Below are 25,147 nucleotides of genomic sequence, written 5' to 3' on the forward strand. Positions count from 1 at the left end.
TTTAAGTTTTCAAGTCGAGGAAAAAAGTTCAAAAAGGACATTTTCACACAAATTCGTCCTTTTCAATAAGTACTGAATGGGTTAAGAAATGTATAGTATCATTCAAACGGCATTTAAATTACCTTTCCATTAATACCAAAGTTAACAAGATGTAAGTTCAAATTATGAGTATATTTAACTTTTTTTTTGTGAAAATACTTTTGACCACCCTTGTATATGGTGTCCGGTTTTAAAGCCTGCTCTATGTAACTTTCTTACGGGTTACGGGTTCTCCGAATGACATAGGCCTTTTCATAATTGCTTTGTTATTAATAGTCTTTACAAATTGTGCATTGTTAATGATAGCAATGGAAATAATTCGAAAATATTTTGGTAGACCTCTGTTTAGTGTAAAAAAAGTAGTTTTCCGATTAATCAGGTAAAATGTTACAAATTGCGATAATGAAAAGGATTACTAATAACTATTAATTTAGGGGTTTAAACGTACAATTTTGAATACTTATTTTAGATCCTACATTGATAGAAGTTTGTTCTTACTTACGAATACTTCATCTAATGGTTTCAGACAATAACATAGAGATAATCTGAAAATCATTGTGACATAGGTTTCATAACTCATTTAAGTTTTTGGATTTTGGTGGGTTATGGAAAATAAACAAGTGGGAAATATAAATATATACCTAAATAATATAATGTTTGTGTCTTGCTTATCGAATCGACATTTCATTTAATATGTTTACCACTTAATATTTAAATAAACACAACCCTTTACCCGGAACTTTTCTAAAACTTGCGGATTTGTTTTTGGGGCCTTGTAAAGTTGGAGTTTCATTGCTAATAGCGATGGCTCCTACCTTCATACAAAATCGTTATGTAAGATATCTTAAGATAATCGACACCCCTTACATTCTTTCAACTAGCACATTTCGTCGGATTTAAATGGCCGGACGTCAATCTCTTGTGAATATCAGTCAGATTTGTACATGGTTCTCTAATTGGATCTAGAGCAGAAAGGGAGTGAGAACGGTACCAAGTCTATGGGAATCGGAGCGGAGAAGACTCCACTTGTTCACACTCCATCCTCGACGCACTAAATTTGGTGTGTAATTCTTTAAATCGTTGCCATGTGTTGGAGGAGCGATGCCAAAACCAAGTGACACAAATAATTCGAAGCTGGGATCTGGGACGCCCGGAATTATTCAAATCTGTGGCGAAGACTGGAGGGAAAAACGGGAGCTCATAACACTTATTTATGCGGCCGATGAAATGGGAACATTAGCTCTTTGTGTTTTGTAAATATTTGTCATAATTTCGAGGGGTGTTCAACGACATGTGCGCTCCACCAGAAAACCAGACGATATTTTATTTTCAGGGCATTTAAAAATGTCCCACTGCCACTGGGTATTTGTATTCTGAGTTGTGCTTTTAATGTCGCAATTAAATGCATGAGTTTTAAAAAATTAGACGCCTGTCAAAATTGTCTAATTTATAGTTCTTAAAAAGCTTTGCTCCCAAGATGTTCCCCAAATTGAGATAGACTATTTCTGCTTTGTCTCAAAAGTTTCCGTTAAAATCTCAGACAAAGAAAATTTACTGGAAAATTTATAAAACTAGCTAGTAGCTTTGTTACTTTAAAATTATAGTTAACTTTCTAGATGATAAGTTGCCTAAGATTTTCTAGTATTAGAATACAGTAGAGAGATACATATAATATTTTAAGATTTTTATAATCAAGTTTCATATTTTTCAAACTTACTAAGCATTTCGTTTTTATAAAGCACAATATACTTTCTGTCGATCAACTGTTTTAGATATATTAAAGATTTTAACTAAAACCAATTTTCTATTAATTATAATGTTCCGAGAACTTTTTAAATTAAGGTTACAGATCCAACTGATATATATTTGGTTTATTCTGGCTTGCTGTACATATTTTTTCCCAAATTATAATTTTCCGTTTACTTTTTAAATTAAGGTTACAGATCCAAATCATATATATTTTGTTTGTTCTGGTTTCTTGAACATATTCTTCCTGAAATATAGTATTAAATTTGACTTACCGAATATGTAGACATTTTAAGAAGACATATTTTAGAAATGTATGTTTATGAAAAGAACTTTAAAAGGACTTAAAAAATGTTATTTGATTAAAAACGCTAGTGAATTAATTTTATTTATACGAAAAATGTGTTTCACATCTTATCAATAAAATAATGAGAACATTTTAACAACAGTTCAATAAATACAAAATAGAGTTTCTTGCCTGAGAGAAAAAAGTCAGAAGAATATTAAAATACGCACCTTTCTTTGGTTTTTACTATAGGGACTACATCTTATGCAGTTCCATAGATCGTACTGGGCTTGATTTCCTGATCGATTATGATCTGATAACAATCAGAAACGCTATGAATACTCTCCTCTGATCTGCATTTACACACATAGTTAAAACTCCCCTAAATATACAGTGGAATTAAACACTTGGCACTATAAATATAAATGAATTGCAAACAGCACAAAGGTGAAAACCCTTTGGCTCGGAAAAATCATGCAGAAGTGCCCACTTGCGCCCACTCTTGCCCCCAGGAAATCACTTAGCCACCGTTCGCCGAGGCAGAAACCATTTGAAGTTAATGGCGCAAAAACCAATCGCGAGTGCCAAGTCAAAGCTGCCAAAGGGAAAGGGATGGGAAAAGGCAATTGGGGGATAGTCAAGTGTGAAGAATGCGGCATTAGTGGTTGCGGTGGTGCCAGGAACCACTTGAAATTAAATGGCGCGGGGCACTTCAAACGCCAAAGACAACAGCGATTACCAAATCGATGGCGGTTCAAAAAAAGGCCAGAAAAAACAAAAAAAAAGGAAGGAAAACCAAAGAGCCCGCCCCCAAAAGCAGAGCAGAGGTAAACCAAAGGCCAGCAAACACGCGCCCAGCACACGCACACGCACCACCACCCCCTGCCGCCCACCCACCCCCCACCACCCACATACCCCCAACCACCATTGTTCGGCGGTCGCATTGATTTGAACGAATCAAAGCGGTATGCGCACTAAAAATACCAACAACAAGCTACCAAAAAATCCAGATTAACCATGGCCAGCTGGAAAGGGGCGTGGCCAAAGAGCGAGATGGCCTGCGAGGCAAATGGTGGTGGCTGTTCCGATTCCATTTGGAACTGCCGTTCCGCCGTTCCAATTGGAATCACAACCAGCCTTTGTCCCACTCGCACTTGCAAAGTATGGCATGGCGTAATAGTGGTGGTGGTGGTGAGAGGAGAGCATTTCCGCTGAGTGGAAACGCCGAGTGCGGCCGCTCCGCTCGTCAGTCGCCTTTGGACGCTCGCTGACAGCGGTAAAATCGGAGCAAAAGCAATCCGAACGGGGAGGAATATACACATATATGTGTGTATTTTGTACAGATATAGATAAAGTAACGAGAGCCGTTCTCTCGCTGAAGCTTCGGACGTCGACGTCGCTGCGAAAATCTAGGCGAAAATCGCAACACTTGGCATATATGGTGGTCCGTATCCGGCTAAAAGTCAAGTGCAGGCAGAGGTGCGGCAGAGAAGCGGCAGCACCACCAGCAGCAGCGGCAGCAGCAGCTGCGGCAGCAGAGTTTTCCAAGCTCGGCGGCAGAGATTCACTCTCGGCCGGGCGCCGGCGTCAGCGTTCCACGGGATCCGTGATTAGGTTTTACGGTCTTTCAGTCCGCTCGATGACGCCGAAGCCAGCAGTTATGCTCTCAGCAGCCAAGGAAGCAGCAGCCCAAGCAGCATCAGCATTAAAGCCCTAAATCTGTGACACTTCCTTCCGGTAGCCACGTTGCGTATACGCCACCGTAACCCCATGCCGTCGCGTAAAAACCAAACAGTTTCAGTGCCAAAGCCAAAGAACCAAAGCCAGTTAAACCAAGCTTAAGTAACTAAAGCAAAAGAAAAGAGAAAAAAACTAAATCAGTGCTTAAACCAAAAATGGACGTGGCCAAAATGCAAGCCACTTCCGGTCAGCATCTACTGCATCCGGCCGCACCGCCCGCCCACCAACACCACCTGCCCCTCGACTACAGCCTGGGCAATTTTAAGCCAGCCATTGCGGCGGACTTTCCCGGCTCCTTCCTCACCAGCCAACAGTCGTCGTCGGCCTCGAATTCCGCCTCCTCAGCGGCCGCCGCCGCCGCTGCAGCCTCCTCCGCCTCGCTGCAGGTGAGGGATCTGAGCGCCCTGACCGCCATGGCCACGATACCCTCGCCCACGCAGCTGCTCCACCAGCGCATCCAGATGTCGGCGGACGCCGCCCTGGGCCACCACCAACAGCAGCCGGCCCACAACTCCAATCCTCCGCAGCCACAGATGCCGCCGGCATCCACGTCGCCGCACGAGTATGCACCCATGTCCGCCTTCAAAGCGGTGCTGCCCAAGAAGCGAAACTCCGACGGTAAGCCGGAAAATCATATTATATCGTTTCATATCAGTTAGTTGATTGAGAGTGTTACATCCTCTACAAAAAAATCCAAGTAAGGGATTTTGAAAATCACTTAAAAGTGTATGTGGCTTGGTAATCTTCATTTTGATGTGTTTTTATATAAATCTTCTTTGAAAATCTAAATATGTGTCTTAGAAATCTTGAATTTGTTGTTGGGTTGTTGTTGTTGTTGTTGGGTTTTTTTATAAAAATCTTTTTTTTAAATCAAAATAAAAATGGTATTCTATTATATCTTTGAGTTATCTAGAGTTATCTAGAAATTTATGAGTTTTTATATAAATCTTCTTTTAAAATCAAAATAAAAATGGTATTCTTTTATATCTATGAGTGCTAAAACATATTATTATTTTTTCTAATAATGTGGTAACATAGCCATTATAAAAATACGTTTGCCAAAAATCGTAAACGATATGTTTTCCTAAGATTTTGTAAAATGAAATGAAAATTGAATGCTTGAAAATATTTTAAGTTTCATTTGGTAATTCCTTAATAATTAATTATATATTTCAAAATTCATGCTTATCAATTCATTTATATATATGTACGTATTACTTAAAAATATCAAGGTAACTAGAAAAACCTTTATCACTCTACCAGAGAGTATCAATTCATTATTTGATTTAAACGAGATACAGATTTTGATTTATAATTAAAAATTTTATTCTTATAAGCTAAAGCCAACAAAAAAATATATTTTTAATAGTAATACATAGTAAACTTATTATTCTTTAATATAAACTTCCTTAATATAAACGAGATATGAGATTTTAAAAAAAGCTTTACAGTCCTGTCATGATTCATTTTGATTTTATTTAATCAATTGTCGCCAGTTTCGTTTTAATCAATGATATTTTCGAGCTTCCCTCAATATCAACATTTGTCAAATTACATTTTTGTGCAGCCTCCGAACAGATTGGCATAAACCCGTTCAGCCCACCCACATTTCATATTCCCCAAGTTAATTAAAAAAAAGAAAACAAAAAAAGAATGAAACTCGAATCCGCGGCGAACAGCGACAAATCCCCCAAAGGCGGATCAGGGGCAATGTAGGAATTTTTTAAAAATTTATTTGAATAATGTGTGATTTTTAAATATCGCACTGGCCATGTTCCGAGTGGGAGCCCAAAAGGCTGCACGGTGTCAGTTTAATTGGAAAAAAGCCCAAGTTCCCGGCTCGGTGGAAGCGTGGAAAACAAAAATTGTTCAGGGGCAGCAGGAGCAAATATTCATTATTCCGTTTGAGTGTGTGTGTGTGCGGCGCTTAATGGGCAAATCTTCTGTGCGGACATGGGGCGGAAAAATGGATATCGGGGATTGAAAAATCCATAGCTGGACCACAGATACACAGATACGGCTACCACGGCGAACGGCAAACAATCGGACAAACTTGTAGATACACAGTTCAGTTCAGTTGAGTCCAGCCCAGATACATATCCACATGTATGGTTGGTCTGTGTATTTCGTATCTGTGTGCAGGCGCCGTTGTCATCGCCATCGCTGTTGAATTTCAAATATGAGCATTGAATGAATGAATGAGTGTTTGCACGGGAGCCCCAGGCCTCAGTGCTGCCAGTTATGGTCCTCACAATTTAGCTTTGTAAGGATTCAAAAGGAAGATGATTAGATTAAAAAGGATAAATTGTGTGTTGTGTTTTTAACGATGTAATTAAAAACTTATGTCTCAAAAAAAATTGCTTAAAATTTGTCTTATTTATATGCAAAGTTATGTTCTAAATATTCGATTCAAAACGAATAAATTGAGCTCTTCTTTATCTAAAAAATTAAAGCTAAATGAATTAAGATATTTTTCAAAAACTATAATATTTGACCAAAATTGGGTTACCATTGATTGTTAAGAATACTATTTTTCATATAATCCGAAGTTTAATCATTACTATTATATTATACTTTGGCTTGAGTTTAGTTGGCTTATTATATTTTGATAAATTTGTATCCTTTAGAAAAAAGGGGTTTACTCCTTTTAATTATTATCAATTTATCAAGTCAGTGGCGTATCCAGAATTCTTCTGGTTTTTAAAGCAAATACTTTGTATGCTTTTTTTTAAACACAAGTTTTGCATAAGGGATGGAGGTTAGCTTTAAAAGCAACCACAACCAGTTTTTAAAGTATTTTTTAAATCTAAAATTTAAACTGGTAAAAAAGTTAAAGCACTTTAAATACACCTGAACCAAAAAGAAGTTCCCTTCAGCTTAAATTTGGACATTTTTCCTCGCGCTTTTATTTGAAAACACATTTTCGAGCAAACCAATATCCAAGATTGAAAGCCGATTTTTCCAGAAATAAAAGCTATATTGGCAACACAGTCCGTCACATGTGTGAGTGTCTCTCCCTTTCTCACTCACTCTCTGTTCCATCCCATATTTTCCCACTCACACACACACACGGGGCAGCGACAAGCGGATTTCATTTACCGGCATTACATGTATCCAACGGATATGTTTTTAGCTCTCGACCGCTTCCAGCACAGACATGGATATGCGGAAAAAGCACACACACACACGCAGACACATTCGCACACTGAATTTTCAATTCCGTTTGCCGCGACAAGCAACCCGCTTTCCCCACTTTTCCCCTGCTCCCTATCCTTTTCCTTTCTCCAGAGGAAATGAATTTCGCTTTGTTTGTTGGAATATTTTCTCGGTTTTTGGTGGGACAATATATTGGTTGATGTGGCCGAAGTTCGCAGGGCTTTTTGGTGACTGATTGGCCCCGTACTGTTGACGGGACGCGGGAACTTTGTGGAAATCTGTTGGGCATAACAGTTTAAGCTCTTAAATTTTGTGGATTAAAAAGTGGGGAATACTTGTGTCCTGAAAGTAGGCTTCATAATTTGTATCCTAGGTTGCCGTCTGTGCCGAACTATATTTCTCCATTTAGTCACAAGCCTTGCCCCGAAAGGTCACTCAGAAATATCGTCTCGAAATTCCATTAGCCCACCCACCCATAAGTGGATGATCTTAATTTTTTGTCATACGCCACCGACGTATGACTCAATTAATAATGCCCACTGCCTTTCTCGATCTAATGCGTAGACTGAAAAAAACAGAACTTTGACACCGGCACTTGTGAGTCACGAATTAAGTTAAATTGTGAAAATTGCTCGGACCCAAACTAAAAGTCGACTAATAGTCTGGAAGGGTTCATGGGTTAAATGGCAGCCAGTACTCAAATTACTTGAACGAAGACCTCAGAGCAGCATTGATTCATTCCCAGCTGCAAAAAGCATTCGCCCCCGCAGAGACATACTTTTCCGGTGATATCAGTCCAAAAATCAGAACGGGTGCCAGCAATAGACATATAAATTTAAGTTTCTGATTTATGTGCATCGTCTAACGGGTTGTAGAGGGCTTTTCTTTTATATGGTTCTACGAATACGCCGAAATAAATTTAATAACAAATTTTGTTAAGCCGTTTTCAATCACACCCAACAATTGAACAATTAACAAGGCAATCGGTATATCACATATAATAAATAAACTGTTGAGTCAAAAGAGTTAGACAAGCTTATCTCAAAGAATTATAGGAAAACTTGTATTTGTCAGCCCAGAACTGATTGGTTTAAAAAATTATAAATTACACCTTTGGACCATTGTGCAAGTGAGTGATTTTGGACTAGAATGAGGTAATCTCATTTACTAAATTTAGAAAGTAAAATAACTAAGGACTTTTAGAAATGTTTTTATGATAGCCATCTGATCTCTTTTTAAAGACAATCCACTATTTTATTATTTTTTTTAGATAGTGGAATATAAATTTAAATAGTTTCCAGTGCATTCATTATTTGACACGCCATATCCCACTCATCAGTTCGATTGCAAAGTACATTATTGATCAATAACAAATTGTCGCAACGAAAATCAGAGCAATATTTATGAAATATTTACGACACACGTCGTAATCATTGGCAACTCATCGCCTGTCATATATTTTTCAACTTCTCACAAGTAGACGAAAATTGGGCATTGTAAATCTATAAAGATATCCAAAAACCAGCCGAGCCCGTCAGTCAGTCAGCCAAATAAAAGGAAAGCCAAATCCACACCCCGTGTATCTGCAAGATACAAAACAGACGGCCAGAGGGTGAGAGATAGTTAACTACGCACACACACCGCACACGCGTTATGATTTACGATCCGAGGTAAATACATAACGACATCTAAACATGTCAATATCCTCTGTGGCCAGTTGTAAAATCGAAAGAGTAAAAGTATCATAAAATAAGCGAGCGACCGATAAGTAAACAAAGGCCAATCATCCACAGACCGCAGACATAGTTCGTCCAACATTAAGAAAGTATATTATAGGGCAGTTCAGTTCGGTTCTGTTCCGTTGAGTTCCCTTCCTCAATGTGTTCCCGTTTTTGTTGTTATTTATGCCTTCGATTGCAATCCAGTCCAGGTTTATCATCATCGCTCGAATGTTTGACAAAGAAAAATCAATTTCCAGCGCAAAGGAGTAGTAGGAGCCCTACCCCGATTGCCATTTGTCACGTCCGTTGTTTGAATATTGAAATTAGAAGTGCCCCGATCGATTCCCGTTGCTGATAGTATGAAGAACTGCGATTTTCGATATCGAATTTGTACCGCCATAAAAGCTACCAGAGTAGATATCGGCTTATAACAACAATAAACCGGCTAGCAGTCTGCACATATGATATCAGCTAAATTTGTACAACGGACAATGGGAGTCATGTGTACCTTTGAACCCAAAAATCAAACCGAAACGAGTCAATCAAATATGATTTTATATATAGCTATAAAGGCACCTATAAATGAAAACCTCTATTTGGAAATATTATCTTATTTTATTAGAATTTCTTAATGGGTTCGTAGTGCTCTAATAAAACACTATACGGTCATCTGTTAATTTGTTTTGGGGAAAAAGAGTGAAAAACGTCGGCCACCAATTAAATGAAATTTATCAGCGAAAGGAAAAAGGTAAGGAATTGTAGTCTAAAGTTTAGATAGCCTTCTGATTTATTGCCCAGCGATAAGCAGCTGGAAAAAGGGTGCAATATACGGAGAAGGGGCTTGCGATCGGTGGGGGCACAGTCATAGGAATTCTGCCGGGCCGAGAACCTGATTGATTTGCAGTGTAAAAATAAATAATGTAATTGCAATTGGCGACATTTGCAAGACGCTTCAAAGACACACAGCCGACGGCTCGAAACCAACAGCTGATAGGCGATATATGCTTAGCTATATGTCGAGTGTTTGGATACGCAATCCCCCTATAATACCACTCAACGAGTGGAGCTTATGCGGGCTAAAGAGCTCTGCCCTCTCTCTTCAAACTGATATGCTATCAGTGGGGTAGGCAATCCAAATCCAAATCCAAATCGAAATCCAATCCCAATCGGAATCCCAATCGAAATCCAGACCCAAGTTGAAATCGAAATCTCAACGAATCCGTAAATCATGCACTCACATTCGCAGGCATGCCAACAGACCAAATCATGGCCTAATCTATCTAACCGTTCACAGTTTATGGCCCTCTTCTGGCCATATCGCCGTGGCTCTTTATTATTTATACTGTGCTGTTTTTATTTTTTGCCATTTCCACTTTCATATTTGCCGAAAGCGGAATTTGTTTTTATAATATTACGACCAGTCGGCCCCCGACTACTGTTGCCCAGTACTCAGCCGTCGATTTAATCGAGTCGATACCTTCGAAATACTTTGCACTCACTCCGGCGCCTCTCGATTTACTGATTTTGCACCATCAAGAGGTGTTATAAATTAAGAGGAAATGTGAATATGTTGGGAAGCAAAATGAGCTCATGGGTCTATGCAATCTTACACCTGGTTTAAAAGCAATATAAAGTATTTCTGGAAGTTGAAATCATTAACGCTTTTAAAAAAGTTTCCCTTCCTTTTGTATTTTGTTCCACTTATTTATATTTTTTAGATAACTTCTTTGTGCCTAACAATACTTTTTTCAGTAATTTTAAAGTAAATCAATAAAATACTTTAGGTTTAAATTTTTCTTTTTACTTTAAAAATTACTCTTTATTAAAAATATATATGTATATACATAACTATATATTATAACTATTATTAAAATAACATTAAATAAAAATCCACTTCAAAAAAACAGCTCATTAAATTGAAGTACCAAAAGCAATAAGAAATATTTCCAAAATATTTGAAAAACAATTTTTATAATAACACCCCGCCAACTTTCACAGGCTGCCAAGTAATTATAAATGAAATTCCAAATATTAACACCTCCTGTAGGCAAACCGTTAACCCAAACCAAATTGTAATGGCTGCAAATCGCCCCCAAACAATAATAATCCTGACAAAAGCCTGTAAATGGGTGGGAGGACACAAAACAGGGCGCAGGATAACAATGATTTCAATTACCATGCAGTGTCGAATAATTATTTTACCTTCTTCCTTTTTATGTGAACAAGTGCGTGGAGTGCGTGAATATTGCTCCCGGGCGGATAAAAACAGATGAACGTCGAATCCGGGGGGAGGAGAACATAGAAGATGGGTGCTTGGGGTGGACGAGGGCCATGCCTATGTCTAATGTGCACAAATTTATGACTTTACTGCCGACCGTCGAGGGGTCGTTGATGCCACTTTGCCAGCCTCCAGCAGCCGAAGGACTCGCCACCCTGGAGCGACATCGGGCACATGCTTAAGCTCATTATTATCGTTTAAACAAGTCGCTCTACGTGAGCCACCAAGAGCCACTTGTCCTGGCCTGGTCCCAACTCCCGTTCCTTCCTTTGGTCCTGCTCCTGCTCCTTGGGGTTGCTTTCGGCCCACAAGTTTCCACCGACCGTTAAACGTTTCCAATTTTATTTCCTATATATAGTATGGCGTGGGCCTGAGCTCCCCTACCCAGCTCTTCCTTCTGGTGGTTGTGCGATTGTCTCGTCCTCCATTCGATTCGAATTTGTTTTTGGCTGGTGGAAATGCTCTCGGGACGATTGCGTACATAATTAGAAGGAAAGGGTTGGGTTGTACCGGGACACATTTGCCATAATGTCAATGATTAAAATTTAGATTTTTAGAGGAAGGGTAGGATGAAGTTTGCCTGCCATAAGGTGGCTTTTATAAGGCTCACGTTTCTATGAAATTTTAAAAAGAACTTAAATCAATTTTCGAACACAAAAAACAATATTTACGCATTTATATTGTGTTTTGATATTTTTTAATGCCTATGGGTTGCTTAGAAAACCAATCTTTGGAAAGTTGTAATATTCCTGGAGCTTCCAATTTTTTAAGGAATTTGTTTTTAACGAGTTATTTGATCGAGTAAAATAAATTAATAAATTATATAGCGTTTCAAACGAACTTTTCAATTAGTTTTTATTACGGCTTAGATATTTTTAAACAATTAATAAATTTGTATTTACTTTACTATTTTATTCAAAGACACCATGTAATTTGTAATACAACCAAACTTAGTGATGATCAAACGAATCCAAATCGGTCTGGATTATGGGCAATTTCCATATTTAAAAGCACTTAGAAGCAAAAACCGAAATCCCAAGACCAAAGTTCGAGCAAAAATAACACGAGTGAGGATTGCAACAACAGCAGAAGGGCAATAAAAACACTTGACACTCCGGCAGGAAAAGCAGGAAAAGCGGGCGAGCAGCCACCCCAACATTTGTATCCGAGTATCTGATGGATACGTTTTTCCCTGCCTGCGTTTAGTGCGTGGGCTTTGTTTATATTTGCTTGGCTTTGCGTTTTGCCGCCTCACTGACTACGGACTATGAGTTTGACTATGGCCGGGAATCAGAGTTCCACCCCCGTATTTTCGTATTTTCCGCCTACATCTCCCCCGCCCTCTTGGCAGTTACTTTTATCTGCGTGGCGAATTAGAATGTTGTCAAATTGTTATTCTTTTGTTGCGATGCAGATTCATTCATTCATTCGATTCGCCTCAGGCCTCAGCCCGCGTCGCGGTTTTCACTTGGCTGGCATACGGAATACGGAATACCCCTTTCCCACCACCCCTGTCCTTTTGCGCCTGCGTCAATTTGCACACGCAGAATGTCGCCGGAGTCGAAGTTCCTAACCCAACCTCCCCCCGAATTCCCCGATTTCTCCGGAACGCTGTGTGTTTTCTGTTTTGTCATGCTCCATTTAGCCGAGTGCGGACCGAACAGATGTTCTATTTAAACGCACATTATTATTATTTCATTTCGACAGGCGATAGACTCCGAGGATGTGTATTTTGTAGGGTGCACCAGGCAAATGTTTAGAAATCATTTTCTGATGACCCAGCACAGGATTTTGTTTTATAATTGAGTGGAATTTTGTGGGAAAATTAAATCTTTTTATTATACTTACTTCAATATATTTATAGTTAATAGTTAATTTAATACCAGTCAGAAAAACCAAAAAAAATCGAAAAAATATATTTAAATTGAGGTACTACTAAGATAATATTCGTGAATAAAAAAGAAAGTATATTACAATATTTAAAACAATAAGCATTTCCTATCTTAAACTATTAATAGTCTTAAAAAGGTTTTCCCGAAAAGGTATACAAAATGTAATACACATGACTTTGTAGGTTGCTCTCAAAACCGAAATTCTTGTCGGGTGGCTGCTCCTGTCCAGGGGCGTGCCGACTTCAACCCTGAGCGCCGGCGCCGTATCCGCACACGGATTTGTATCTGTGTCCGGGGCCATCATCGCTGGCCAAAGATATCGGGGTGACGATGCCGAATGATGACGCGTTGATGTCAAATGCGGAAAGCGGTTCACGAGAGGGGAAGGATGCGTTGATTAGGGTGAATTAATGGTCATGTAAGGTGGATTAGGCGATTGAATACGAAAATAATTACATTTGAAATTCGATATGCCGCCAACTGGCACACATACGAGGGCGATCTCGTGTGTGAGGCTGCACAGGTGGATTCCCTTCCCCTTTTTTTTCTCAGTGAGTGATTGATGGTATGGCATATGCTTTGCTCTGATTTTGCTAAACGATCGACTAAGAGAGTTCTCTCCAATGCTTCGGAAAAATGCAAATACATGGAATATATCTTCTATAGTATTTACTCATATAGTTGGTTTTATTTCTATAGCCTTGTATTGGAAGGTTACATTTGTAATTTACATTACATTATGCAAAACAATTATCATATTACATTATAGAAATATTTATTATATTTATTTTTATTAACATCGTTTTAATATACCTACAAAGAAGGGGATTACATATACGTACATATATAATGGTAAACTTTTGTGCTGCGGCAGAGAAAGAGCATTGCTGTTTTTACAAGATTGGTTTTCCCTCAACAAGTTATTACATAATTTATCTGCGTTTCAAAAGTATCAAATGAATTCAGACTAAGACCTCTCCTTCTTCTATTTTCCAGATGCCTCGCTAGCATTTAGCATAAGCAGACTGGTCAAGACTGAACAACTGACGGCGATGGCGGCGGCGGCCGTTGGCCTGAAGCCGCCGACTTCCCTGGAGGACAACAACAACTCAATCTCGATGCTTAGCAAAAACCAGCAGATGCACCAGCAGCACCAGCAACAACAACAACAGCAGCAGCAGCCGCATCTTCCCCAGCGCTCCAAGCCGGCCTTCATCAGCGCCAGCGAGAAGCTGCGCCGCCAGTCGCGATCCCGCTCCAGGTCGAGATCCCGCAGTCCCTGCTCCTCGCAAATCGACATGGAGGATGCGGAATCGCACCACTCCCTTCATTCCCGCTCGCGATCCCGTTCCCGTTCCCGCTCCCATTCCCGCTCCCGCTCGCACTCGAGCAGTTCGTCCGTGGAACTGGAGGTGGACTCGCCACCCGGTAGTCCGAGGATCAGCTCGCCCAGCGGCACCTCTGCCTCCGCCTCCGAACTTCTGATCACCGCCAATGGCGGTGGTCGTAGCATAGGATCCAAGAAGTCGGATCTCTTTTCCGTTTCCGCTCTGCTACGAAGGGATGAGCCGCCGGCGAGAAGGACGCCCAGGAGTCCGCCACTGGGACATCTGACCGCCAGCGGACTGGCCATGCCCTTCAATCCGCTGGAGGCGATGCGCCAGGGATATCCGCCCAACTACGATGCGGCCATGTTCCAGCGACCACTCTTCTCGCCCGCCCTGCCCTTCTTCGCCGCCGTCGCCTTCCACCAAGGTCAGCAGCAGCAGCAACAGCAACAACAGCAATCCGGTCTGGGAGCAGGGTAAGCGTTACTATCCATAAGGATCCTTGGTACTAGAGGGAGCCAAAAAGATATCAAATCGAATCGATCATTTAAGGTACCATTTCAGTCTTATTTTTTGAGTTACACCTTTCAGGAAAAACTTAATTTGTTTATATAACCTATCTAAAAATACAGAGATAATACCAGATATATTGTAATCAGTTACCAGGGCATGCTTCTAAGAAAGGTCTATTCAGAATGATATTAAAATTCCGTTCCAAAACTCTTTTTAAATGATTATTATTTTTATATGCAGGAAAAAACTACAGATAGGAAAACTGTTTTTACACACTTTTTGGTTAAATTGAAACCAATAAATACTGCAGACTTCATAAGAAATGCCTAGCATAGTACATATGTATGTCAATCGAAAACTATTTTTTGTAATATAAAATGCATATTTAATATATGAAGTTCTTGGATTTTAAAGTTAAATGAAAACCTATTTTCAGGTTTAATTTCATTACCAGATTAAACACATTTAAATGTTACATAAACAAAATGCCTTTTTAATATAGTTCTTGAGCTAAATGACTAGATGAAAACACATTTGAAAGCACAATTTCATTACCAGATTAGCTCTATTTCGCTCCTTTAGCAATGCACATCTAGAGACTTTGCAGCTCGGGACCCATTTTAATTAACTCGCCTCAATTAAATGTGTTTCCACAGCTACCATCCGGATTCGCAGGAAAATCTCTTCCGTCTGCGGAGTCTGATGGTGCCGCTGCAATCCGCCGGGCAGAACAACTCCTCGGCGGCAGCGGCGGCGGCAGCAGCTGCGGCGGCGGCCGTCGGCGTGGGCGTGGCCGGTGGGATGGGCGTGCCACCCAGCGGCGGGCATCTCGGCCTGCCCCACTCGCCCCACCTGCACCACTTCCACCACATGGCCGCCAAGTGGCCGGGCCTGCACCAATTCAGCGACCTGTACTCGTGCATGAAGTGCGAGAAGATGTTCTCCACGCCCCACGGCCTCGAGGTCCACTCCCGCCGGACGCACCACGGCAAGAAGCCCTACGCCTGCGAGCTGTGCAACAAGACCTTCGGCCACGAGGTCAGCCTCAGCCAGCACAGGTATGTGTAGAATGCCACCCACCGCAGGGGGGCGGGGGAACAGGGTCAGCCACTGCATGCCAGCACTCGAAAAAATAGGACAGTTGAAAAACGATTTTTAAATAGTTTGATTCCTATTTAATGGTATAAATTAATACTATTAATGGTATAATTCAAAATAAGAATGATTGAAAAACCATAATTTAATATCGTACTAAGTGTTTAAATACCTCAACTTTATATAAAATCAAATCGTTTAAAGTTATTAGAGTAAAATAAGTTTTTATAACTTGTATATTTAAATTTTTCTAAAATTATATATATATTCTTTTTTTTAAAGAAAGTGAAAGTTACATTTTCAAGTTCGACTCTACAAGAACAATCAAGATTCAAGAATCTCTTCAGTGTCAAAATTACAGAAGAGTTAAATAAATGTAATAAAAACTTTTCAGTTTTCAATATTTTACGTTCAGACAAATAGAATTTTCTTTAATACAATCAATTACAAAACTTTGCATTCAAATATATTTATATTGTTATATTGATGGTGTGACAATAGTGATAGCTTTTTTTATATTTTCATTTATAACACTCATATTTTTTTCGAGTGTAACGAGTGGTCTTCCTGCCTGGGACAGTAGCGGACACTTTGCATTACTTAATTTAGCCAAAATGGCTGGATTTCAGCCTGACCAAATGTTTGCCTTTGTGGCTGTAGTTAAAACACGTCCACTTCCGCCTTTGGGGACTTACCGGACCTTAATTACGGCGTCGCTCGTTACTGGGACCCCACTAATCCCCCACCCACCCTCTACCCCTCTCCATTTCAGGGCGGTGCACAACGTGGAGAAGGTGTTCGAGTGCAAGCAGTGCGGAAAGCGCTTCAAGCGCTCCAGCACCCTGTCCACCCACCTCCTCATCCACAGCGACACGCGGCCTTATCCCTGCAACTACTGCGGCAAGCGGTTCCACCAGAAGAGCGACATGAAGAAGCACACCTACATCCACACAGGTAAGCAACTCAGTTGTGCATATGATGGGGTACTAAAGTGGGAACCATTTTGGTGCATATATTTCAGAGAACAAGAACATTTTCGAAGAATGATTACAAAGTTTCTTTTTCTTTAGGACATTTTAAACATTGTTTTGATAAATAATAGTTTTGCTAAAGATAACAATGTTTTTTTATTTTTAAGAACTGTTTTTATTAGGGATCTGTTATACTTAGGAACTGACTTTACTTAAATATTTAAAGATTTTAGGTCTTCAATTTCATTTTAAAGAACCAAGAAATATTTCTACAAACAAATTACTACACAAAATAGTAAATTGTAATAGTGTTATAGGCGAACCGCTTAGTATTTCACTAGCTTGTATTAAAGAGTGACATGAATCACAGACTTTCTGGGGACTTTCATGCAAAATGCTAACCCAAAACAAGAGGAACTTTAAAGAATTTCGCCATACACAAACGCAGGCAATGGTATCACGGATGGCTAAGGGGGGCTTTCAAGGGGGGTTAGGAAGCGTCGCCATCAAAGCACTGAACGAACCACCCCAAAAGCCGCAGTCGCCAGTTGCAATTACAGTTGCCATCGGCAGAACCAGATATAGCGAAATCTCGGGGGGCGTCGAAAAGGGGGGTTCGAAAAAATGGAGCAGACGACAGCTGAAAGAGTACCCAGCTTGCTCTCCGGAAATCGCAAGGGAGGCATTCAGGGTGAGAGAGCGAGAGAGAACTGCTAGTGATAAGAATCTGAATCCGAAAGAATCCATCTATATACTGGAAGGCCTGCACACAGATACTCTAGAGCACAAACACACACACCGGCACTCAGAGAGAGAGTGAGCGCGAGAGATAGAGAGAGAGAAAGGCGGGCTGAGAAATCACAGCCGACCAATGAAAAATTTAGTCAAGAGATTTTGATTTCCTGTTTTATACGCGCGCACTCACACGAATAACAAATACGAGGCGCACACATAGACGCCGTGCAGTGGTGTAGGTGCAGGTGCACACACAAACCCCCGAAAAGCCGAAAACGAAACGGAACTGAAACGCCATTGCGAAACGGGGCAAAAAGGAACTGCCAAATGGGAGAATGTCGCTGGGTGGGGCCGACACATTCACATTAGCATCGATTTCAAGTTCTTGATGGCTACGTGAAAATGTCGAATCTCAAATGCGATTTGTTCTAGTTTAAAACCGCACTCACACTGAACCGAAATTTATGTTTTAGTATAGTAGAAACTATAAGGAAGTTTTCCAATTCTCTTAAAGATAAAGCTACTAATTTCTATTTTATAAAAGTTAATTACATAATTTAAAGCTTGTTTCTTATTTATTGAAAAGACCAAAGAAATGGTATTTAGGCCTTTATCAGTAGTTCCAAAATTATTAGGATCTTTTTCCTGAGATGATCTTAAATCGTTAAGCCACAACAAAAGATTATAGTGATGATATATTTACGAATAAAGGTGATTTATAACTTGAATTTAAAATTCAAAATGTTTTTAATAGGTCCTTAAAGCAACAATTATTTTTTATAATTAGATTAAACTACTCGTATATTTTCAGACACAGAAAATTCATTAAAAGGGACGCTAAGTAAATCGAAAAACTTTTAAATTCTTCATTTCACCTCTGATAAAGCTCAAAGCTATTTCCAAAACAGATCAATATTTCGACAGGCCATTACATTAAAATTCATTCCCTGTAATCATTTCCGTATTGCTGCTTCAGATTTCATTCCTGTATACGCACACTGGATCATTAAGCATAAAAAGCGAAATTCCTGTTGGGCTGGAAATCAGTTTACAAATGGCAAGGATAATAACCTCTAATAAGCAGACTTTCCTCCGTGATGCGTCTGGTGAAATCAGTGAAGGAGAAATCAGCACCCCTACAAAACCCGCACAGACATGCAGAGAGAGAAAGAGAAATATTCCAGACATTTTTATCGTTTGCCGTCTTCGATTTAGGACGTGTGCCTCCCCCTTTCTCGTCGAGGGGGCCCCAAAAACACCATCCCACCAAAGGCACATGTGGCTATGTTGGCCCCAACATTTCAAGATTTCCCATCCAAGTGCCTTGGTTTTTTCTTTGGTTTCGCTCGGTTCGCATTGCTTTCCTTACGACTTATCCTTAATTTTCTTCCTTGTGTCGAGACGTGTTTCCATCCCAGACAGCAGATTTTTCCTCCTTTCATCTGATGTGATTTTTCGGAACCACTTCTTCGGTTTCTTCTGCATTTTCGTATTTACTTTTTGGCAGAATGTTTTATATGCTTAGTCCGTGCTTTGCCCGCATTTCCCTCTGTTTTTTGTTTCATTTTTTTGGGTGTGTTTCGCTTTTATTTCCTTGCCTCAGATTTTCGTTTTCGTCAATTTATGCGCTATAAAAGAAGCAGGAGGAGAAAAAAACATTTAAGGAATATTTTATTTATTCATGACTTTTGTTTTCCATTCCAAAGTTCAATCTTAGTGTGTCTGAGGTGCAAAAGGCGCTTTGGGTAGAGCAAAATCGATAATTTAAACTAAAGGAATGCTTTAAAAGTGGTGTAAAGTCAATTCTTTATTTTCTTTTTAAAAATTTAAGATACACGGAATGAAAAAAGATAATTAGGGTTTTTAAAAGCCAAACTATCGAACTGCATTTCTTATAAATTTAAAAAACTTCAAAGGAAAAGGTGTTCCTTTTTATCTTATAGTGCAATACAATATTTTCTCCTCTTATATACATTTGACCCTCTTTGACCCTCTGCTAGTTTGCTTCAATTCATTTCCCAAATCAAACCAAAGCAATTTGCCCCTCTGTTTCGCCGTCGCTCCACAGGGCGTATGCGTGATTTGATTCCCACCGCTTAGCGAAAATAGCCAAGCCACCAAATATGTTGCGAACGTGTTGAATTAGGAGGAAAATTCAGAGAACCACAAGGACGGAAAGCAAACTAAAGCTTAAAATATTAGAAGACTAAAAGGAAAGCCATTCGGAAGGCAGCCAAGATTTAAAAGTATTTCCACAATGTGCGGCAATAAAATACCTTGAAAAAGCAGGCAAAAAAATAAAGCTGGCCCCTGATATGTACATAAGTTTCGTATACGGGGGCTATAGCCTTCGAGACCAAGTCCACCTACCCCACTTTTCTTTCGAAATCACCGACGGCCGACGGGATTTTTCTATTTCCTTACATTTTCCCTATTCTTTTTTTTTTGGTCTCGTTAGTGCTCGTGGGTCGTTTTGGCCGTGATAAATAATAAAAGCTGCTCTATAATCTCTGCGACTACGTGACGTTATTTGTGCCGATAGTGCACGAACGTGCCCCGAGCCATGGACCCAAGAGAAGGAACCCTCCTCCAGCCAGATTCTGCATCCAGGCATGCTCGGTGAGAAGGCTCCCGGCCTGACTGCTCAATTTTACTGTTGCTCGACTCGACCTTCCACTTAGCCACCCAACCTCCCAACCACCCAGCCACCCAGTCCCTCTGCTCAAGGAAAAGAAATCCTCATGCCCCGGGAGCTGAAAGTTGAATCAGAGCACATCCCTACGGTCGAATGTTTCACAATCACGTCGCTGCAATTCCATTATATACAACGAAGCTGTCTTCCGTTTCGTTTCGCTGGATCCGCAGCCCTCTCTTTCACTCACCCCCTCTCTCTCTCTCTCTCTCTTTTACTCCCCCTTCTATATACCCGTATCTCTGTTTATTTTATATACACTTTCCCAATTCTCGGTAGGGAGCTACAGAGTCAGGTCCTCACAAGTTAGCATGTTGTCGTCGTTATTTTGTTGCCGTCGCCCCCAATCTCTTGCTATATATATTTTTACGAGTGTGTGTTTGTGGGTGTGCGAGTGTAACTGTATGGGTGTAGTACATAAAGTGTAACCCAACAAGTCTATGCCACTATCTTCATACAATACAGGGCTACAGATAAGAGGCGGCTATAAGTGAATATATATGCGTGGCTACCATCATAAGCACCAGAAAAGAGTGCAGACGGGAAATAAATATAATCAAAGTTTTTGTTTCTACTTATACTAGAAGTTTAGATACAAATAATTTTGTTTTTAATTAAAAATAACACATAGTAATAAATAGTATAAAAAATGCAATGCCAAATAACTTTCTAAAGTGGAATATAATTAATCAAAGTTTTTGTTTTCACATATATTAGAAGCTTAGATACAAATAATTTTGATTTAAAATAAATAAGAAGCTTAGTAATGTATGGTATAAGAAGTTCAATGCCAAATTACTTTCTTAAGTTCAATATAAATATCTATAAAGGGTAAAATACACTACTCCTTGTATAAAAACAAATTTAATGCCAACATCTGACCACCATTAAACTTTCCCCAACTTCAAACTAAATGTAAGCTTTCAAAATTCCATTTATATTTCCTTCTTTTCCTCTGTAATTACTGAGATTTCATTATATCCAGCTATATTTTCACGACATTTCTGGCTCCAGAAAAATCGTTCATTTCGAAAGCAGCTTTCCTCTCAAATCTCTAATGAAAAATTCAACAGCATGAAAATGAGCAATAAATGGGGTATAAAGCGCAGAAATGGGGGAAGCCCTGAAACAAGCATAAGGAGAAAAAAAGAACCCCACAAAATTGCTTTAAAATGTTATCAGGACAAGGAAAATTCCGACTTTAAATGCGAGCGCAACCACAGAACATCACACTGATGGACCAAAAAGCTTAAATTTAAAAAACTCCAGGACTTTCGTCCTCTGATTCTCTGATGGTGAATGGAATTAGGGCGGTGGATGTAGATTCTGCCTGCGGTCTGCGGAGATGACTTACATGGAGTCTTGGGGTCCAAGTGGGTGGGTTGGGGAATGCTTCTGTCTGGCGACGATACGCTTTTTTTTGGGGGTTGTCGCTCGAGATGCGATGTGTGTGTGTGCACCAAGGGGAGGAATCATGGAAGCACAAAAGTTGCTAAAATGGCGCACACTGGTTGAGAATTCAGACAGACAGTAGTTAGTAGTAATTCAGCTTACGCGATACCCTTAAGACTAAAGGAAAGGATTTAGTACTACATTCGTATCACATCCAAATATTGTGTATTTATGAATGGGAATATCTTTTGTATGATAGTATACTTATAAATATATTAAAATTTAAAAGACAGAAGTTTACATATAATTGCAGGTTTAAATAGAGAAAGAGATTTCATTTAACATTAGATAAAGCTCTTTTATTACATAATATTATTATTTTGATACTTGTCAATCAAGATAGGTGATAGTTATTACGTTAATAGGTACTCTACTTTGTAAATGTTTTCTTTAATGAATGATATAATTTGTAAACGGGGCATATCCTCTTTATAAATGACCTTTAACTATTAATACTGCATAACTACATGGATATTTTTAGATAGTCTTATGAACTATATTTTATGTACGTTTATATCTTTAAGCTCAAAATTAATGATATGATATAGGCGTACAGTTACGTATTGCACCTAAGAATGAACCCAATGAGTCCCCATTTTTCATAGATTCAACTTCAACCAAATGAGTTCCACTAACATTCTATTCTTCCTTCGTTGCAGGTGAGAAACCGCACAAGTGCCAGGTGTGCGGCAAGGCCTTCAGCCAGAGCTCCAACCTGATAACGCATTCCCGCAAGCACACCGGCTACAAGCCCTTCTCCTGCAAGCTGTGCCACAAGGCCTTCCAGCGGAAGGTGGACCTGCGGCGGCACAAGGAGACGCAGCACACGGACCTCCGTGTCCACCTGGGCAAGGTGGACTTCATGTCGGCGGCGGCGGCAGCGGCGGCCTCTGCCGAGCTGGCCGGCTCAATGCCAGCCGGGGTTTCCACGGGGAATCAGGGAGCCAGTGCGGTCAACTCGGTCAACACGAACGGAGGAGCTCCTCCGATGGGCAGCCTGAACTGCCAGAAGGTTTCGCTGCTGGTATAACCTGAAAACCAATCCGAAATCCAAATCAACCGCAACCATTGTGCAATAGATGGAAGTGAAATGCTTCGCCAAGCGTTCTCCCCTGCTTGAAACCAAAACTCCAAAGAGAAAAGATTAAAACAATTTAAATAATTTTAAGCCAGCCAGTTAAACGATTAAAATAAATATTTCCAATGTTGCCAAAAAAAAAGAAAAATAGCAAAGACAAATTAAAATCAATTAAAGCAAGCACTACCTATAGTCGGTCTCAAGTTCTCATTAAAATGTAATCATATTGCCATCTTACGAACATACCAAAGCTATTCCAGAACAAAAGGAGTTTCCATGTTTTTCTTCATGTATGTCTGTCAGTTTGTATTGCTGTGGCCACGAAGGCCAGTTAAAAATCAAAATCAAATTAAGAAATTCCATCAATATGAACTGTGCGTGTCGTACTTTGTAAAATGTAACAAATTAAATCCAATATATAAAACAATTCGAAAGCGTGAAAACCAACACAAAAATGTTCCAAGTTTTCGCTTCTAGATAGTTGTGAAATTTTAACTAAATCGCTGTATTATGCAAACTATTTTGATATTATATCATTCCAATGAATTTAGTCTAATTAATAAATTTTTTAACTTATTTATACATATTATGTGTATGTATGTAAAAACCGCTAAACAAATATATATAAATATATTTTCATTTTAATGTTCAACAAAATAATGTATGTAATATTAACATAACAATTATGAAGACGAAAATTAATCTACATTCTAAGTATTTTTATGTTTTCAAAATAAATTGAATTTATTAAGCAAATATGAAATGAGAGTTGTTTTTGGGTTTGTGTATAGAGTGGATTTATTTTTCAGAACTTATTTTATAGCTAGGTTTAACCTTTATTAATATAATTTGAAAACCAAAAGGCACACATCACCCAAAGTGTCAATAAGAAGTTGGACAAGGACTTTTTGAATTCAAAAGGCAAACTGAGAAGGGAATTGCATAAAGGACTTTTGAATAACCCTGAACGTCAACACGCATATATAAATATTAAAAACTCATACGTTTATCCCTGAGAATTATAAACAAGAATATTCAAACTCGCATGATTTAATCATGAGTGGGTGAAGCCCACTCGAATTTGTTTTCTATTCCCCAACGTGTCCAGCCGCAGATATCAAATATCACGTACGAGACAAGGGTAAGCCATCAAACCACCCAGCCCACACTTTCCAGCCATTTGCAACTCCAATGCCATTTTCCATCTTCATCTGGGAGCTTGTGTCTCTACCAAATTTGACAATAAAAAATATATAAATTGCAAACGGTGAAGTTGGCGAGCATAAGCCATCCTCTCCTCCTCCTAGAAGCGGACTATTCCCAAGTCTGCAATTTGCACAGCGGCAAATTGTCTACTTTGCAAATGGAGTTGAGCTGTAGCCAAACCAATTTCATCAATAAAAAATATTTCTGTCTACCTTACGTTAAACGGTGAGATACTTTTCGTGGCTTCCCCCTTTTTTGCATATGTATGACAATTTCTATAAAGATAAATAAAAAGGTCGGGTACGTGAGTATAGCGACGAAATGTAAAATGAAATTGTTTAGAAAATGTATAGAATATGATACCAGGTGATGAAGTAAAATGTTAAACTACAAAGTCTTTTGAAAAGTTCTCAGTAAAAACTATTGAAATTCAATATGTTATTTATCAGATAGTTTTATAGAAAATATATCGCCATTCCCACGATTATGTTTGCACATTTGCAGTGTTGACGGCGATTATGGATTCTCGAATAAAAATTAATAGCAAATTGACGGGGAGAATGGTTCGAAGGGCGCAATCGTATGTTAATTTATGCAATGATCGATAACATCCTGCGATTTAATCAACAAACGCTTGTGCCGCCCGCAACAAAAGCAAAGCCCCAAGATCAAACGACCCATGGGCGAGTCGTCGACCGAGGCGTTGGTGATCATAAAACATTGATCAATCAATCTTAAACGATCTGAAAAAGTCACAAAATCAGCAACTTCCGTCGAAAGGCACGAGTTGAGCGAGTGGAATCGAAAATAGTACGGAGCTGATCTTTACATTATTGATTGAGCGAGCGTTTTTACGATTGCACAAAACAAAAAGCAAAAGTTATGGAGTCACAATGCGGGTTCTTTGAACGAATTAAACGCAATTAGCCGAAGGTACTTCAAACCCAAAATGGGGCGGGAAATCGGTTCCGTCAGGATCAGCTCTTCTCAAATGTGGCTGTGTTTTTGAAGTCATTCCACAAGACCATCTGCGTGCCAATGAATTTACTCAAGGCGATCTTAATGCGAATTTATTGCCGCCATCATTATGGCTCTGAGACATGAAAATCATTTGGGGCGATGACTAAAGACTTTTCAACAGCTTTGCACCCTTTTCTTGTATCTCCGAACTCGATTATGCTGGCCATTTTCGTTCCGGCTGAGCACGAACTGAAACGTC

At 39.5% G+C, this 25,147-nt stretch overlaps 1 protein-coding gene across 1 annotated transcript; it reads left to right on the forward strand.

Annotated features, from left to right (window-relative positions):
- Positions 1-3,360: 3,360 nt before the first annotated feature.
- On the forward strand, positions 3,361-23,418 carry LOC119548506 (zinc finger protein sens). Its single transcript, XM_037855786.1, has 5 exons — positions 3,361-4,429; positions 13,855-14,662; positions 15,356-15,757; positions 16,567-16,748; positions 22,304-23,418. The coding sequence occupies exons 1-5, from the start codon at positions 3,967-3,969 to the stop codon at positions 22,672-22,674; spliced, it is 2,226 nt and encodes a 741-aa protein (XP_037711714.1). The 5' UTR covers positions 3,361-3,966; the 3' UTR covers positions 22,675-23,418.
- Positions 23,419-25,147: the final 1,729 nt, after the last annotated feature.

This window comes from Drosophila subpulchrella, chromosome 2L, assembly GCF_014743375.2.
Source record: "Drosophila subpulchrella strain 33 F10 #4 breed RU33 chromosome 2L, RU_Dsub_v1.1 Primary Assembly, whole genome shotgun sequence".
Taxonomy (NCBI): Eukaryota; Metazoa; Arthropoda; class Insecta; order Diptera; family Drosophilidae; genus Drosophila; species Drosophila subpulchrella.

Coding starts and splice junctions, on each gene's coding strand:
- LOC119548506 (XM_037855786.1), top strand. CDS start 3,967: ATGGACGTGGCCAAAATGCAAGCCACTTCCGGTCAGCATCTACTGCAT. Junction 15,758..16,566: donor GTCAGCCTCAGCCAGCACAG/GTATGTGTAGAA, acceptor TCTCCATTTCAG/GGCGGTGCACAACGTGGAGA. Junction 16,749..22,303: donor GCACACCTACATCCACACAG/GTAAGCAACTCA, acceptor CCTTCGTTGCAG/GTGAGAAACCGCACAAGTGC.